The sequence below is a fragment of the Homarus americanus genome, unplaced genomic scaffold, assembly GCF_018991925.1.
Source record: "Homarus americanus isolate GMGI-L3 unplaced genomic scaffold, GMGI_Hamer_2.0 scaffold26022, whole genome shotgun sequence".
Classification (NCBI taxonomy): domain Eukaryota; kingdom Metazoa; phylum Arthropoda; class Malacostraca; order Decapoda; family Nephropidae; genus Homarus; species Homarus americanus.
The window spans coordinates 415,225-433,201 of NW_024735312.1; the positions used below are offsets into that span (position 1 = coordinate 415,225).

At 39.2% G+C, this 17,977-nt stretch overlaps 1 protein-coding gene across 1 annotated transcript in view; it reads right to left on the reverse strand.

The window, feature by feature from the left end:
* Positions 1-2,299: 2,299 nt before the first annotated feature.
* LOC121870839 (SWI/SNF complex subunit SMARCC2-like) overlaps positions 2,300-17,977 on the reverse strand; it is a 28,570-nt gene continuing 12,892 nt past the window's right edge. Inside the window, exons 7-12 of the mRNA XM_042372808.1 lie at positions 17,383-17,593; positions 13,730-13,926; positions 11,186-11,303; positions 10,752-10,856; positions 8,104-8,310; positions 2,300-4,004 (exon numbers count right to left, since the gene is read on the reverse strand). Of these exons, the coding sequence (XP_042228742.1) occupies positions 2,946-4,004; positions 8,104-8,310; positions 10,752-10,856; positions 11,186-11,303; positions 13,730-13,926; positions 17,383-17,593 (1,897 nt within the window). The 3' untranslated portion in view covers positions 2,300-2,945. The remainder of the gene's footprint in view (positions 4,005-8,103; positions 8,311-10,751; positions 10,857-11,185; positions 11,304-13,729; positions 13,927-17,382; positions 17,594-17,977) is intronic.

Genomic DNA, 17,977 nt, shown 5'->3' on the forward strand with positions numbered 1-17,977 from the left:
AAGTAAATACGGTTGAGTTTTTCACTCCACCATGACTGAGTCAACCGATGAAGACACAGCTCATCACTCTCTAGAACAGCAACAGGGAGATGAAGTCAACAGCAATCTTGACCTTGGAGATGACACCGACGACACGGAGGGATTTCAAATAGTTCAATCCAAGAAGCAGAAGTTACAACGTGCAGAGAGGCAATATGACTAACAATTGCCCTCTCTTTTCCCTAAAAGAGCATGCCTAGACTTCCCAGACGCCACGTCAACCACTGACAAATATGCGTGGTTACACGAGGCAGCAGCGAGACACCCGGGAGCTCAGTTCTCACTCAGAGTTCACACACAGGGATATGCTATGCTGAAGAATGATCCAGACATCCTTAGTGACCTTGTCAACAATGAACTAGTGGGAATAACTATACAACATCCACCATTGACATCAAACAGGACTACCATAATAATCAAAGGACTCGACCAGTTCCAAGACCCTGTAAGGCACGAACAACATGAGAACATATACAGTGACCCCTCGTTTAACAAACATCTCGGTTAACGTAATTTCGATTAACGAACTGCCTTCCGTAAGGACCTTCAATTCGGTTAACGAAAAAAAATTCGGTTAACGAAGTTCTTACGAACCGGCCTCAACATGTTTTCGCTTGCACTGACCGGGCAATCAGCTTTAGTATCAGTCCGCCAATACATTAATCGGTTCTAGGGCTTAAATTCCTTACTATTTTAGTAAATATCAAGAAGTTTATACTATTCAATAATTTTAAAAGTTTAATATTCAATTTTTTAGTCATTTTAACAATTATTGAACATAATTGAAGGTAAAGTGACTAGTTTAATGTGCGGCATCCAGCCTCTTAACACAGCAAACAGGAGTTAGTCTCTCTCTGTTTTCACTGGAGGTAACATCTTGCTTGAGACTCTCTTCAACTAAACGCTTTTTTTCTGTGTTTCCAAGCAAATTATTGGTCATTTTGAAATATATTTTACATATTGACAATATATAATGCAGTGCAGTGTTGATTTAAAGAAAATAATCTTGAATTACACCCAGAGCTAAAATTTTATGGGTGAAATGGCGCCATGGGGTGACTTCTCTTCCACCCCAATGCCTTCTCTTCTTCCTTCTCCTCCACCCCCATTCTAAATCCATCATCATCATCATCATCATCCAGGAGCCTTCTACATACACACCTCAAAGTAAGTGAACTTTTCTACCATTTTTGTTGAATTTAGGAAATTTTCGGTGAGCTGGAACCAATTACCCAAAAACCCATTGAAACAATGGTTTCGGTTAACGAACTTTTCGGTTAACGAACGACCTTCTGGAACGGATTGAGTTCGTTAACGGAGGGATCACTGTATATCGAGGCATTTCCCCCTCGTACAAAAATACAACAATAAAAAATTATCGACCCATATATATGTACATGTAATTACTAAATGTAAAAAAAATGCAGGAGGAATATTAAGGTGTCTTGCACTCATTTAGTAAAGGAGGCCAGGCAGCCTTGCTGTCCTGTTGTAGTTGAACATCACCTGGTAACGGAGATATAATACTGTAATGTACTGTATCTGAGGACATAGAACGCCTGAAGATGTAAAAATTCATGATTTAAGCAATCTGAACCTCCTCGGTGATAGGGTAACCATTCATATATGCAAACTCACAAGTTATGAACCTATGAGATACGAATTTATCTGCTAATTTTGCCAAAATATGAATGAATAATGCTGTAAAATTGTAATAACAATTTGGTACATTACATAATGCCATTATTGGCGTGTATGATATTTTAAATTACAAATAATTGTATGTAAAAACAGTAACCCAACATAATATTGAAAATTGCATGGAAACGATTCTTCACAAATTTATTTGTCAGGCTCTCGGTCAGCTCCATCTGTTGGAAGACTCCTAGCAATTAGACTAGGAGTGGTGTTGTTTACACCACTCTGTACCATGACAGTAAAAAATTGCCATCTAGTGGTTGAATATAAAAACTGAGCCAGAAGCTCCCAGGGTTCGGTAGTTTACTCCAGCAGCTCAATCTGGCTGCCAAGGTCTCGAACTTTTCAAGATGACCGTACACGGTAGATTTTATCACTTCCTTACCCCTTAAGAACTTACTTTTTTTTTCTAATCACACCAAACACATGTACTGTATACATGAAAAGGCTGTATATAAATCCACTCCTATTCACATAACTTACAATATTGCTTATTTATTACTTAAATAATATCTTTTTTGTGGGAAATTGCACAGGTCATTTCAATAAGAAAAATACAATATAAAAATGAGTTTTAATGATAAAATGATGATAATGTTGTATGATACATTAACTGAGATTTCCAGACGACATTAATATAGATCAAATGTATATTATCTTAGTATCTAACTTAGAAAATCAATGCCAGCAGTCACCTAAAGTATCTCTTGTACTACACACACACACATACATATAAGGGGGAGGGGGGGGCATAGGATCATAAATCTAATTCAAAACTAAAATTTACATGGGTAGGAGGGAATGTAAATCTCAATGTACAATACTGTACTAACACTACATTTTGTAAAGGGAAAACAATCTTGCATCCAGAAACTTGTGCATTAAAAATAGAGCTACATTCACATTTTATTCATTTGCAAGTGTCCACTACTAAGATACCTTCGTAAGACAAAGTAGTAGTTGGCAATTCAAATAACCTAGAAAATTAATTTAACACACAGCTACATGTATTGCATCCTCAAATGCCAATTTTTTTTTTTAACTAAGACTGCTATTCGGTATTAAAATTCAAGTGCAGTGATGATATCCTATGTAAAACACCCAAAACCTACCTTTTCAATGTCATCAGTGGCAGTATAGCTGCTGGAAAAAATTCATGTTAATACTTTCCAAATGCATCTCATCTTTATAAATATGGAAAAGAAATACTACTGATGGACCTGTGTCATGGATGGAGCTGGTGAATGAGCAGGACTAGCCCCTTGAGTTAGCTGATGTAAGGCATGTTGACGAGCTCGCATCTCAGCAGCTTTTAACTGTTCCAGATGAAACTGCTGACGCTCTTGCAATAACTGCTGGCGTTGCAGTTCCAAACTTTCTCGTTCCCTATCCATTATGGTTTCAAGCTCCTCAAAGTGGCGTAGTTTGATCTCTAGCTTCTTCATTTGTGTTTCAACCAGCAATGCAACCAAGGACTTTATTTTTCTCTCTTCAACTGCGGCTAAATGTTTTGCTTTAACAGCAGCTGAACCTAGAGCAGCACTGGCTGCTTGCTGGACGGAGGCATCTTTCCGTAACCTTTCTCGCTCTGCATCAAGCTTCTTTTCTTCAGGACTGATCTCTTCTTTCTTTTCTTCTTTGGTATCTGCCTTGTCTTCCTTTTTATCCTCTTCTTCTCCCTCCTTTTTCTCCTCTGTTTTTTTCTCATCTGGTTTATCAACCTCCATAGCTTCATCTTTCTTTTCTTTATCACCTTCATCTTTCTTTTCTTCATCTTTTTTCTCACCGTCCTTCTTTGCATCATCTTTCTTTTCAGATTCTGTTTCACCTTCCTTCTTTTCTTCTCCTTCTGGTTCAGTTCCAGCAATACCTGACTTACCTAAGCCAGCAATTGGATCCACCTTTCCCTCATTAGAAGCTGCATGGTCAGCAACATTTTTGATGTGAGAGTCAAGAAGGGCAGCAGGTACCTCATCCTTGATCCTGCAAAATTCATCCATTGCAGCTTTAGCAGCAGAAGCTGCAATTCGAGGATCAACTACCGACGCTAAAAATGCAACGGTAGACATTATTGGGTTACCAGATTTACTGAAGGGAATAGGCTGGTAGGCTAAAGGACCTAATGCATTTGGTGATCCTCCAGAACCTACTTCAGAGTCTTCTAAATATGGGTCCTCAATTGGGAGACGAAGAAATTGAAGGATACACTCATCCTGTGTTCTGGTGCCTACATGCTCACATACTTTGTTCCAATCATCTTTGTACATCTGCAAACAAGAGAAAAGGTTTCTTAAATTAATAATGTTGTATTAACGTGTTTCATCAGCAAAATTAGGATTTGATCAAAGTAATCCGATTTTATATTAAGCATTAATTGGGAAACTCACATACTTTGTTAATTAGCCCATTTCAGCGCCTGTGCGTTCCGTTCAACTCGGAAACTATCTGTCTTTCATTAACGTGGTATAATACTGTATATTACACTAGATTTATATTATGTTGTATTCAACTTATTAATATATGAGAGAGAGAGAGAGAGAGAGAGAGAGAGAGAGAGAGAGAGAGAGAGAGAGAGAGAGAGAGAGAGAGAGAGAGAGAGAGAGAGAGAGAGAGAGAGAGAGAGAGAGAGAGAGAGAGAGAGAGAGAGAGAGAGAGAGAGAGAGAGAGAGAGAGAGAGAGAGAGAGAGAGAGAGAGAGAGAGAGAGAGAGAGAGAGAGAGAGAGAGAGAGAGAGAGAGAGAGAGAGAGAGAGAGAGAGAGAGAGAGAGAGAGAGAGAGAGAGAGAGAGAGAGAGAGAGAGAGAGAGAGAGAGAGAGAGAGAGAGAGAGAGAGAGAGAGAGAGAGAGAGAGAGAGAGAGAGAGAGAGAGAGAGAGAGAGAGAGAGAGAGAGAGAGAGAGAGAGAGAGAGAGAGAGAGAGAGAGAGAGAGAGAGAGAGAGAGAGAGAGAGAGAGAGAGAGAGAGAGAGAGAGAGAGAGAGAGAGAGAGAGAGAGAGAGAGAGAGAGAGAGAGAGAGAGAGAGAGAGAGAGAGAGAGAGAGAGAGAGAGAGAGAGAGAGAGAGAGAGAGAGAGAGAGAGAGAGAGAGAGAGAGAGAGAGAGAGAGAGAGAGAGAGAGAGAGAGAGAGAGAGAGAGAGAGAGAGAGAGAGAGAGAGAGAGAGAGAGAGAGAGAGAGAGAGAGAGAGAGAGAGAGAGAGAGAGAGAGAGAGAGAGAGAGAGAGAGAGAGAGAGAGAGAGAGAGAGAGAGAGAGAGAGAGAGAGAGAGAGAGAGAGAGAGAGAGAGAGAGAGAGAGAGAGAGAGAGAGAGAGAGAGAGAGAGAGAGAGAGAGAGAGAGAGAGAGAGAGAGAGAGAGAGAGAGAGAGAGAGAGAGAGAGAGAGAGAGAGAGAGAGAGAGAGAGAGAGAGAGAGAGAGAGAGAGAGAGAGAGAGAGAGAGAGAGAGAGAGAGAGAGAGAGAGAGAGAGAGTGTGTGAGTGTGTGTGTGTGTGTGTGTGTTTTGGAACATATAGCAACTTCAAGCATTTGGTACATCGATGGAACATTTGCGATTGCACCACATTTATTTTATCAAGTGTATATCATCATGGTCAAGAAACATGCGGGCGTACACCCTGTACTATATGCACTCCTACAGAATAAGCAGAGTGTAACTTGTATGAGAATGATTGAAATGATTAGGGAGATGGTACCAAATGCACGACCCGATGCCATAAACTGTGATTTTGAGTATGCAGCTTTTGCAACCATGAAAGACTGCTTTTCCGATGTAGAAATCAGAGGCTGTCTGTTCCATTTATTGCAAAATTTACTAAAACAGATAAAAAGTATGGGTCTCATGGGTTCATATAATAGCAATCCCGACTTGGCTTTACACGCTAAAATGGTAACGGCACTTTCTTTTGTACCAAATGATGACATTGACCGTCACGTGGATGCTCTTGCAATGGACTTGTCTGGGGAATTGGTTCCGGTTTTAAATTGGTTTGAAGACAATTATATTGGTCGTCCATACCGGAGAGGAACTGGGAAAAGACAACCATTGTTTCTCACAGAGATGTGGAACATGTACCAACGAACTTTATAAGGAGAAGATAGAACCAATAACCATGCTGAAACTGCAAACAGACGACTACGAGGCCAACTGTTGCATCCAACCATATGGAACTCATCCATGCTCTTAAACGAGTCCAAAAAGGACGGGATGAATATTTCGAGAAGCTTTCAGCTGGGCATGAACCTCAACCCAAATTACTGAAATACAGAAAAGCAGATCAAAGAATGGGAACAGAAATTAAGTAAAATACCTGCGTGCAATTGCGCACAATTTATCACACTAAAAATGAAGCTAACCCTTTCTTTTAAATGATTTTAAATATGTTTTTTTTTAATAATTTTTAATTAAATAAACCAATCTCATAAATATGTATGATTCTTTGAATAATTTATTGATTTGGTGACGCTGAATAGTCTGGCGCTGAAATAGGCTGGTGCTGAAACGGCGGTGCTGAAACATCGGCGCTGAATCGTACCCTACCCGTCCAGAGATGTCAGTGATACAAAACTGTGTGTGTGCAAACCTCAAGACTTTAGCTAACTGTGATTAATTTAATTATACCCTGTGAAGAAAAAAATTCACTGGAGCAATCCAGGCCGGCCTAGTAAATCTAAGTGGTTAATTCCCCAGGTTGACAAATTCCCTCCCTTTCAGAATTACTTTTATTATGGCGTGAATGTGAATGACTCATATGTCCATGCAAATTGTTAATCAGTGTATGGAACCTTGCCAAATAAATTTAAGTACAATTATTTTCTCGTATCTGTGATCCCAATCTTAGTTATTTAATATTAAAGGTAATCAATAACTTGGATGGATGTTGGAAATTAATGGAATTCATTAAATCATCATTTATCACGTACAGTATATAACACATTGAATGCTAGAAAGTGGAGTGAAATTCTACTTAGTGATACACAGTAATCTCTCGGGTGAGTAACCAGTGTTAAGGTACCTGATACTTTATGGTAAGAAAAACTTATTCCTTAATTTTTCTGTGACAAATATAGCAACATACTGTACAGTAATCCCGAGTTCTTTGCGTTTTTTATTGTGGTTTTGACCATTCAAGTTTTTCTTTTTCTAAAAAATTATATATATATATATATATATATATATATATATATATATATATATATATATATATATATATATATATATATATATATATATATATATATATATATATATATATATATATATATATATAATATCCTTTATAAAAAAAAATTTTAATTTTGTGTCATTTTCGATATTCCCGTGAGGTGCGGCAAACAGACACCACCCTTTCCCGCCTCAGACACCCGCTGCTCCGAGAAGCCTCAGTCCACACGTGCCTACCGTACTGTGAACGCTACTGTGATTACCTCTTCTGTTTGTCCTCCCACGTACATTCCACATGGCTCCAGGACATAAGCCAGCCTCATCAAAGGCAAATATTACTAGCAAAGATTCTAAAGTGACCAAGAGATCAAGAATAGTGATGACCTTAATGGAAAAAACAGTTTTATTGGACAAGCTCAGAGGTGGTATGAGCTATGGCTCGAGATGTGGTGAAGACTGACAATTCATTTGTGTCTTTTGTCAGAATACAAGTCTTCAAGTGGAGGAATGTGGGTGGAAAAGGACTGGCTGGCGTGACTGTGTGAGGGCAGGCAGACGCCGGGACAGCAGGGACAGGCTGGCAATGCAGGTGTTGCCGACCTCAGCGAAATATAATTTTTTTTTTCACTTGTAAATAAATTTTTTTGGTATATAACTGTTTACGTTATTCCATTATTATACTACAATATGATTAGTTTCATATAATGATGTTAGTAAATGCCGGTACAATGCATCAGTGTGACCACTGGGCCGTGAGTGGAGAGCATGGCATGGTTAAGTGCATGACCTATCTGAGCTGTTTGGTGGCCACAGGTACAGTGATTCCTAAAAGAGTATTCGCGGCGGTTTTGACTTTTCGCGGGGGTTTCAGGAACGTAATTCCCGCGAAAAACACGGGATTACTGCACTGTACTTCACATTTCCTTCTCAGAAGCATTTTCAACATAACTCAAAAATTACCTTTAAATCCCTCTGCACTCTTATTACACAGTAGTTTGACCTTTTATCATACTAATGAATATATTGTATTTTCCCTCTGTCACATGTACCGATATTAAGTCATATATCCCAGGAATGTCATGCAATTTTTACTTGGGAATACCTTATTGAATTTCCTCTCCCATTCTCTAATGACATTTGTACGGTTACCTTCTCCAAGCATACAGACCAATTCAAATTAATTCAAAAATGATTCTTCTAATGTAACACTGACCTCAAGAGCCTCCAACAAAAGTAAGGTTTCCTGCTCTGTCCATTCTCGGGCTTGACTGGCGGCAGATTTATTTTTGAGAGCCCCAGTTTTTTTAGAATACTGGTCAAGCTTCAATCCAAAGTCTGTACCAATACTGAAATCTGGTTTTTTATCAGTAGTCTTTTTGTCAAAATCCATTAGATGCTTTGCTGCAGATGGCTGATTAACCTGTAAGCAAAGAGAAAAATTAGCAGAGATTATCATTTACCCCTACACACCAATCTAATACAATAACTAAAATACAGATTATTCATTTATGTGGTCTTCTGGTCACTCCATAAGGATTTACACATAGTCAGTGATATTCAAAATTTAAAACCGACTGCAGTGCTTAACACCTTCGTAATATATTATCAACATTTTATGTTCAGACAAATATTTCCCTAATACAGTATCAATTACAGATAATGAGTGATATGTTATGGTGATAAGTTCTGATGACAACAAGACATCAATGATACAAGAACTGTATACTAAAAATGAAAGAATCAAACCTGCTCATATTATGTTATTATACAGTAACTGAGACCAAGCCTACATAACATGCCATTGTCCACGCTATTCAATTTAACACTCGGCTTCTTTGAAAATCTATTTTTATACTTTCTTCCTTCTCAACTTTTATTGCATCAAATTTTAATCTACCCTTCTTGTCCCTTACCACTTTGACATTATGCACACTTCCAACATGTGATCAGACAGGCCTCTACACAAACCTCTCTTATCTCTGGAACTAAATGCATACCACATGTTCTTGTTTGGTGAAAGTATGTGTCTGACACACACACACACACGTGCTTCATGCCATGATAGGGAAATGTTAAATAAAGATAGTTTCTTAACTTTCTTGAGAGTACACATGTTGGAACAACAGGTCACTAGTGTGAACAAGGAGGAGGAGGGGACTGAGTGTGATGGGAGTCCTATAAGAGTGGAGGATGTGATGAGAATACTTGGGTCAAATGGAAAGGAAATTGAGGAAAAATATGAAATGTATATGCATCACTGGCTGTGTGTGTGTGTGTGGATATATTTCACCACCGTGTGTGTTAAAGTACAAGCACTGCTTGCTTCCTCTCGCTTTCAAGCTACCGCTGCTGGCTAACCTTCATGGCAAACAGGGAAGCAACTTGCATAAGGCTTCTCCTGCCAGTACACAGCCTCTTCATAATTAGGACTCCTGCTGTGCCTCCTCGTGGCAACACAAGGTAACCGGGTGCCTCGTGGGCCCAGGCTTGACCAGTAGAGGATCTCAGAGTAGCAGTGGACCCCAGAGGGACAACGCATCGGCCTGGTAATGTGGACACATCCTGGTGCCTTCCAACCATTGCCCCGCTAACTTCTGGATTAACCTTGGTAGGTTTTAGGCTACGGGAGTAAATCCCCCAAAAAATCTGCAATGGAGTCCCGCATCAGGCAAACATGCTTATAGACCTCCAAACAAGATCCCAACGGAGGTATAGGCGGATGAGGTGACCACCATGGGAACCTAATGACTACACAGGCGGACGAAGGCAATGCATGATGGACAGGCTACTTAGGCGAAACTCAACAAACTAGGCTATTAGCAGTCCATTGCGACTCTCCCTCTCCCCAGTTGTTGCAACACTTGCACCGGTGGATCAGGAAAAGGGAGAGCTAAGATGTATGGTTGCAGCCTGTGCTCCTGCCTCACCACATAAATCAATTCATGCACTGCCATCAACCAGCTCATCATACCTCTCAACATCATCAAAACCCCCATACACCCAAAAGTCCTATGGCATCGAACGAACAGCGACGGCGACAGGCAGAGATGACTGCCGGGAGTTTCTAGTTACAATTCTGCACATGGGTGGCACCGATAAGATGGTCGTTTATGCACTGGGATCTACGCAGCAGTGCAATCCGGTCCTGTCTGTGTGACTGAGCAGCCCTTTCAAGCAGCCACTCTGCTCACCCCACATGGGGAGGGGGCTAGAAAAGGTGCCCTAAACATACCCTGCCTAAAGAACCAGCCTGACTGATAACCGCACCCAGTAAGGTCATCCTTATATGATCGAAAACACAATCATAATCACAGATCCAAACAAAAACAAATTATACAACCTCTTATGGTCACTGCATGGAATGTCAGGACCCTTCTGGATACTGGCACAAATGAGCATCCTGAAAGAAGAACCTCCTTTGTGGCAAAAGAGCTGGCTAGGTATAACATCGACACAGCATCCATTAGTGAGTTCCGGCTCCCAGACAAGGGACAACTCACAGAACAGGGGTCTGGCTATACCTTCTTTTGGAAGGGCAAGCCTGTTGTGGAGAGAAACCGCATTTATGGAGTTGGCTTTGCCATCCACCAAAGCATCCTACACAGGCTAACTGAAATGCCTATTGGGATTATCGAGCACCTCATAACGCTCCGAGTCCCACTGAATCACTCACGTCATGCCTTCGGTGGACGAGAATCTTGCCAAGGAAGTGGGGTAAATAACCCATGAGTTGATGAATACTGAGAATCAGAAGATCAGCATTTGTGTCTGTCAGCTTTGCATCATAGCAGGAAAATGCTTGTATGTGTAAAGGGAAAAAAAATGACGAACTTGAATAAATTGTGAATCAATAGTACAAACCTTTGGAGGATTAATAGACTGAAGTCCAGCTGGAGTGTCAGCTAGCACGTGGAAATGGGAAGTTGGTGGTGGTCCCATGGGAGTTGGTCTGGCATCTGCATCCACCTGCACAAGAATATTACATAATTAATATTCATTCTTTGTTATAAGAAAATATCAATTAGAAGTACAGTACTATTAGCTCTCTTTTTTTTCATAATTTCAGCACCAGATAATGCACACACAAAAAATAAACAAATAAATAAAGCAGTGTGTCTGTAACCCTATTATGCTAACTCATTAAAATTGATGGGTTTTCCCTGATGAGTGACATTTTCAACAAAATTTTAAAAACTATTAAAAAATTCACGTCAATGCATGGAAGTCAAATTAAGAGACAAGAGGACCACAAATCTGTAGGCATATAAAAACTCTCAACCCTTACACCTAATTACCTGATAATTGATCAGTCCCCATTGTTCAAGGAACGCATGCACTCGCATCACAGCGCAGACATCACCAGCAAGGTTGCGACGGCATGCAGTAGATGTCAAGTATTCTGTTGGATTCAATCTGAAAAGTATAGGGCAAATTGAAGTAAACAAAACCAGAGGTTAGGTTAGGAAAAGAAAACATTATTTAAGATTCCTCTGTGTTAGTTGATATGAGCCATATGAACCGTAAAAACCCAGGGAACCCCACTGTCTGCCCAAACACCAAGCATAACTATCCCCTTTAACCTAGGTATGGAATTAAAAGTACAGGGGATCACAAAAACCTACATCAATAACTTGGAAAATCCACAAGAGACCATGTCTTTAGTAATCCACTGCTTCAACATTATAGTGAGAAACAGAGCACAGTATTAACCACACAACGGCAGGAGAGGAAGACTAATCCTGCTTAGCTAAAAAAAAAACTAGTGTAGAGATCCTTTGGAAGAGCCCCAGCTTTAATTCCACTTAATGCATTCAAGAGAGATGAGGATATACATCAAATTCATCCCAACCATTCCACTGCATGGCAAAGACACCAAAAATTGCTAAGCCATCCTGTAGGATGTCAATAATAAAAATAAGTAATATCTCCATTAGCCGGAATCCCCTTAGCCAAAACTCTCCAATAGCCGGAACTGAAATTTGCTCGGAATTTTCTTGAAATTTTTCTCAATTCCAAGTTTGGGAATGATTTTTCGGAGGTTGAAAATCTGGCGCATTTTCTGAAAATTCTGGAAAAAAAATGCTCGACTCTCCAAATTTTTTTCGGGTCTGAGACCAAATTACGACGATGAAATAATGTGCAATTCTGGAAAATTCCAGAAACTCAATATATTTTTTTACAGGTCTGGGAGCAAATTGAGGATGAAATAATGAACAATTTCCAGTAAATTACGAGAATTTTTCCCATAACCCAGAAAAATTCCGGGGATGGGGGATTTTTTCCGGTTTGTCTAATTACCCGGAAATCTCTCATTCAAGGAAGTGCTCTTACCAATTGTTCCGGTTAACGGGGATATCACTCCTAATTCTCTTTCCTTGTGATCCTCACAAATATTAGAAATACAAATAATTCCTTCAAGCTAGTAAAATCTTCTGAGTCAGAGACTAAGCACCCTAAGCCTGTTCACATTTTATGATACTGTAATACAATGAACAGTACATAAAAATTCCTTTTAGAACACAATACACAAGCCTGATCAAGATCATTTCTGTGTGGTGAATGATCATGACTCACCATAAAATGAACCAGCCAAAGACATCAGAGATGCCAGAGTAACATTTCCCCAATAGAAGCTCACCAATAAACATCTTAGAACCCTTGGGTTAGCCTTATGGCATGCCATAAAATGCCCAACGAAAACAATGGACTAAAGTTGTTAAAACCAAATACCCACAACACCAGGAAGATAGCTGCCTCTGAGCATCACATCTTCATTAAGTCATTACCAGTGATGTAGTCAAGATGACAAAGTCCAAAACCTGACTGTCTTCATATTTTTAGCATTTATGGGTCATCTGTTGATCAGCCTCCCCCAGGTAGCTTTGAAGCGGTTAAACTTTAGAAAGGATGCATTGCAGAACCACCACCACTTCTTAAGGAAACACTTCAGACAAGTTGTTATATAGAGACATGCTTCCTTATCATTCAATCAGATAGCAGTAGACTAAGGCACGCAAAACCTTCCAGACTATTGTGCTACCTTTGCTGTGTGAGAATCCTTGCCAATTATCAAATGGCACACACAACATGGATTTCTAAAATGTAAATATAATGACATCAAGTACAAAATGCTGTGAACAACTTTGAAAGGGTGTGTAAGAATAGTACTCTGACGCCAGATATAAAAAAAGCACAAAGTCTTGAGAGAAAAGATTGTGACAGTGGATTTTGATAAACCATCATCATTCATCATCGCCACTTTATGGACATTTAACATGCTTGGAATAACAAACTAAATTATTTAATTATCAAAATGTAAAATTGTGATAACAAACTCTAAAAGAGGTAAAGTCGTTCCAGTATGTGGGAGATGTTAAGTGAGAATGGTATTATGGATAAAGAAATTAGGGTAATTTGAGGCCTGGGAAACATTACAAAAGGATGAATTGTGTGTTTGGAGGTAAGGAAGATAAAAAAGATAATATATTTCCTCAGTTAACTTAGGCAGTGAAACATGAGCTTGTATTATAGAAGAGTACCTGTGCTCTAATACTGAAGCACCAAAGAGATGAAGTGCCTGAAGGATGACTCTGGGATACTAGAATGGAAGGTTTACACAGCAAGGTGAAGAGTATGAGATGTTCAGAATAGCAGAGCTGAAATCTGTGAAATTTAGTCAATTTTTTGGGCCTCCAGAACCTAACCCTATTTCCCCCATTGATTCCATGTAATTATATATCGCAATTTAGTATACAGTATAGCAAACATCCTTGGACCATATCTCGTGATATATCCCGACCCTACTGTACTATGTTCTTCAAACCTCTCATGCCACTAACCTGTAAGTGTCAATCATAAAATTTCTATAGGCCAAATATATTTCAGGTGTCTTAGATTTATTTTTGCCATTGAAAAATTCAGGAAGGCCTCTTTTCTCAATGGCATGAATGGCATTGTAGTCAAACCAGGCAGCATAGCTTGGAACAATTATGTGATGAGTTTGGTCAGTTGCAGTGTCCTCACTATCAGGAACGGGCTGAAAAATTAAGAAAATACGTGAGTTAAATACCTACAATTCCCCACCATTATTCTTTAAATCATCTCACTCTATTATAAAATTTCCTTCAAGGTACAATTATCACTGATTCTGCACAATCACACAGTACACCATGCCAGAGAACCACACATTTTTAATGCCCATTTAACCATTAGAATGTGATTACTTAAAAACTGACTGGGTTTTATTTATTAATGTTTAAATGGGTTTTCCAAAAGTTCTTTACTATTTATTATTTAAATTTTTTACCTTGTTTTATTTGATTTTAGTCTTTTAAGCCTTTAATTTAATTTGGCAACATATGGCCTAAGTTCTTGCATCACCAGGGATGCATAATTACCACAATCAATTAATCAACCCGTCACTTCTGACACCTACCACATGGCACCACAGTGGAATATAAGAGCTATTGTTATTTTTTTTAACTTGCAATTTCGGGTAGATATACGTCATTTTTCTTCTTCTTATACTGGTACAGGCACAATATCGTTCATACAGAATGTGATAAATAAAAGAAACGATTATCATAAGGTCAAAAACATAAATTAAATAAATTTTTCTTATGTACACCATAGTTAGCACGCGGATCGTGAGAGGAAGAGGAGGAGTAAGCGGTGCTGGGAATATCGGCTGTTCCAGTCTCTTGTGACCCACGTGTTGTGAAACTAATGCCAACTGGCACAGAAGAAAAAACACTTTTGTGAAGCGAGCCTTACAGTGGAATATAAGAGCTGCAGCTACCCCACATAGTTTGAATTACAGTATTACTGTTAGGTATCATAATTTTTCTTTGCACATAAGCAAGGTATGCTTTGCAAATATTGAATAGGGCTGTTAAAATATAAATGTGGCTAAGCAGGGTTGCAAATAGTGAGGTATTCCTTTATCTACCAGAAATGATGAGTTAAAAAATAACCATAACATCTCACCGCTCCGTTACAGTGACGCGTTGGCAACAATGCTGCAAATGATTTAAGGCAGCATTTATAGTGAATGAGGTTCTGCTCTTCATGCAGCAACATAAAGAAAGAGTCTAGGGTATGGTAGGCAAGTCCAGGATAAAGGAGCTTACCATGATCATGTACAGCTGTTGTTCACCATAAATGACTCTCAGAAATAAATTCATTTTAACACCTCAAAAATACTATGCCAATACAGTTTGACCCCTTACATTTTGCATACAAAATTTTGTTATAAAAACACAAATTGTATTCGAGTATATTCGAGTACGAGGTCTGTCAAAAATGAAACCGATATTTTTAAATAGCGCGTCAACGAGCCATCGCATCGTGCCTGCGACAGGAGCGCTGTGTAGCGGTGACCTTGACCTTTAGTCCAACACTAGCCGCATCACGCCACGTCAATTAGTCATCGAGCTACACGCGCTAGAGTGAACGTGTGTTTGGTGCACTTGGCGATTTGTTGCAAGTTGAACAATGAAGGATCTTGAAGAGCAACGTGTTATGCATGAAATTCTGTTTCAAATTGGGAAAAACTTTTAAGGAGACTTTTCAAATGTTGCAACAGGCTTATGGGGAGGATTGTTTGAGCCGTACGCAATGTCACGTGTGGTACCAGTGTTTCAAAAGGGGAAGAGCATCCACCGAAGACGATTCCAAATCTGTACATCAGAGTCGCTCAAATGTGGAGGTGATGTTGATCGTCTTTTTTGATAGGAAGGGCGTCATTCATCATGAGTTTGTTCCACGTGGTCAGACAGTCAATAAAGAGTTTTACTTGGAGGTCCTGAAGCGTTTGTGGGAGGCAGTGCAAAGGAAGAGGCCTGAGGCGTGGACAAACAAGACCTGGATGTTGCACCATGACAATGCACCTGCTCACGCGTCGCTCCGTATCTGTGACTTTTTGAAGCACGAGACCACTATCATCCCCCAGCCGCCCTACTCTCCGGATTTGGCCCCTGCGGACTTTTTTTTGTTCCCAAAGTTAAGATCCACCCTGAAAGGTCGCCGATTTCAGACGATAGAAGAGAAAGAAGAAAATTCGCTACGAGACCTTCGCACCATCCCGCATAACACGTTCCAGGACGCATTGCAGAACTGGAAAAAACGTTGGGAGCGGTGTATCAACAGTAGAGGGGAGTACTTTGAAGGAGACAAGTCTGATTAAGTTGTAAGTAAAGCAAAAAATTTGTTTTTTTTAAAGGTTTGCTTTCTTTTTGGACAGACTTCGTATTTACGATATACTTTATACACCCACATCATCCACTTTATCTCACACTGCATAAGGCCACCCATGCCACATACACAAGTACAGTACATCAGGTCTCCAGAACCTTCAAAAGTCTTTGGGGCTCTAAAACCTTCTAGAATCTAGAACTTTACCTACACCAATTAACACTTTAAATAAAAAACAACTGAATTTGCTGAAAGTATATCGTAAGTATAATTACTTTACCTGAACTAATTTATCATGAGCTTAAATAAGCCAATCTTTGTTAGTATAATATGCTGGCTGTTGTTTTGAACAGTTGTGCCTCCATGCTGATATGGATGTCCAAATAACAGATTCCATCTGAGTAACATCATCGCCGTGGCTCAATTAGTCCAGTACTCGGGGTCTTTATGGTATAAGGTAGTTCAGCCGTGGTGGAGTGTTTCAATAAGCATGTGGGGCTGAGCTACTGGGACATGTGATGCACTTCATTACTGCTCAAAACGGCTGTTCTCATACGATAAAGTCATAATCGTACAAGTAGACTTACATTAGGAATATCCCAGTTTAAGGGTTAAGTAATCTTCACTGCCATCTTTAATCATCTCGCTTATAAGTCAACAATACATTTTTGCGTTATCTTCTAATTAAAAATTCTTTATAAGAATGAAAACATACACACCAGGACCATTAATTCACTCTTACAATCTTTTCTATGCTTTGTTCAGGGTGGTCAGAATCAGGACCAAACTCACACACTCTCTTTTCTTCATACCCTCTCACATTCATTCTCTCTAATTACTGAAACACATGTGTTCTGTTTTGGTACTCCATTTACACATATGAAAGATTAATTAAGGAGTACCATCTCATTCTCCATTTTAATTATCTAAGAGCAATTAATTTATCACCAGTTTCTTTCATTTTAGTCAAACTCCTAAAATACTTACAAGTTTCTAATAATCATTAAATTCATCTAAATGGGTACTACATTCTCAACAAATCATTACACTCATCTCACTAGGCACCATATTACAATGACACACAATATGGTAAACAGCCCTGAAACATACAGCCATTCCTTCCCTTAAGCCATACTTTATAACTTCCAATTTATGAAATACAGAAGTTAGTAAGTAGATTAATTCTGTTAGATCCCTGCAAGTTTTAATTCAAGTTAAATGATCATACAAGTAAGACAGGGGATGACCTAAAAATAAAAGAACTGATATGCATAGAACCAAAAGGGAGTTCATTATTTACCGGTCCTTCAGTTTTTTCTGTCTTCTCTGCAGCCTCCTCATCAAGGTCCATGTAATTTCCTCCTTTACTAGGCTGTATTTTGGAACCGGTTGTGACCTCTGTGACAGCTGGCTCAGGAGCTGGGTCCTCCATGTCCCTAGTTAGATCTTCTTCTTCTTCTTCCATTTTAGTCTTTTTAACGGGTTTGCCTGGTGTCGTCGTGTTGCGTGATCTGCAAATATAAAAATGAAACGTTACTAATTTAAAAGTTCTGAACAGTGTAATAATACACATCCATGAGTGGAATAGGGGCACATACTCCCACCACTTATGTGAGGAGCAGCACCTTTTCACTCTTTGTGGAGTCAACATATTGTTTGTCACCCATGTCCACACACTGCTGTTGTTATTGTGTGAAATCTCTTGTGTATTTACAATGGATTATATTGAAGCTTTTAACAATTTACAGTATAAAAAATCTTTTTTATTACAATGCATGAACATATCCCAACTATCATCACTTCAATATGAAAATGGAAGCTGCCTAATATTCCCTAGAGTTTTTGCAGACAACAAAAGTTACCTGGTCAACTGGAAAAATCTATCCCAGATACAT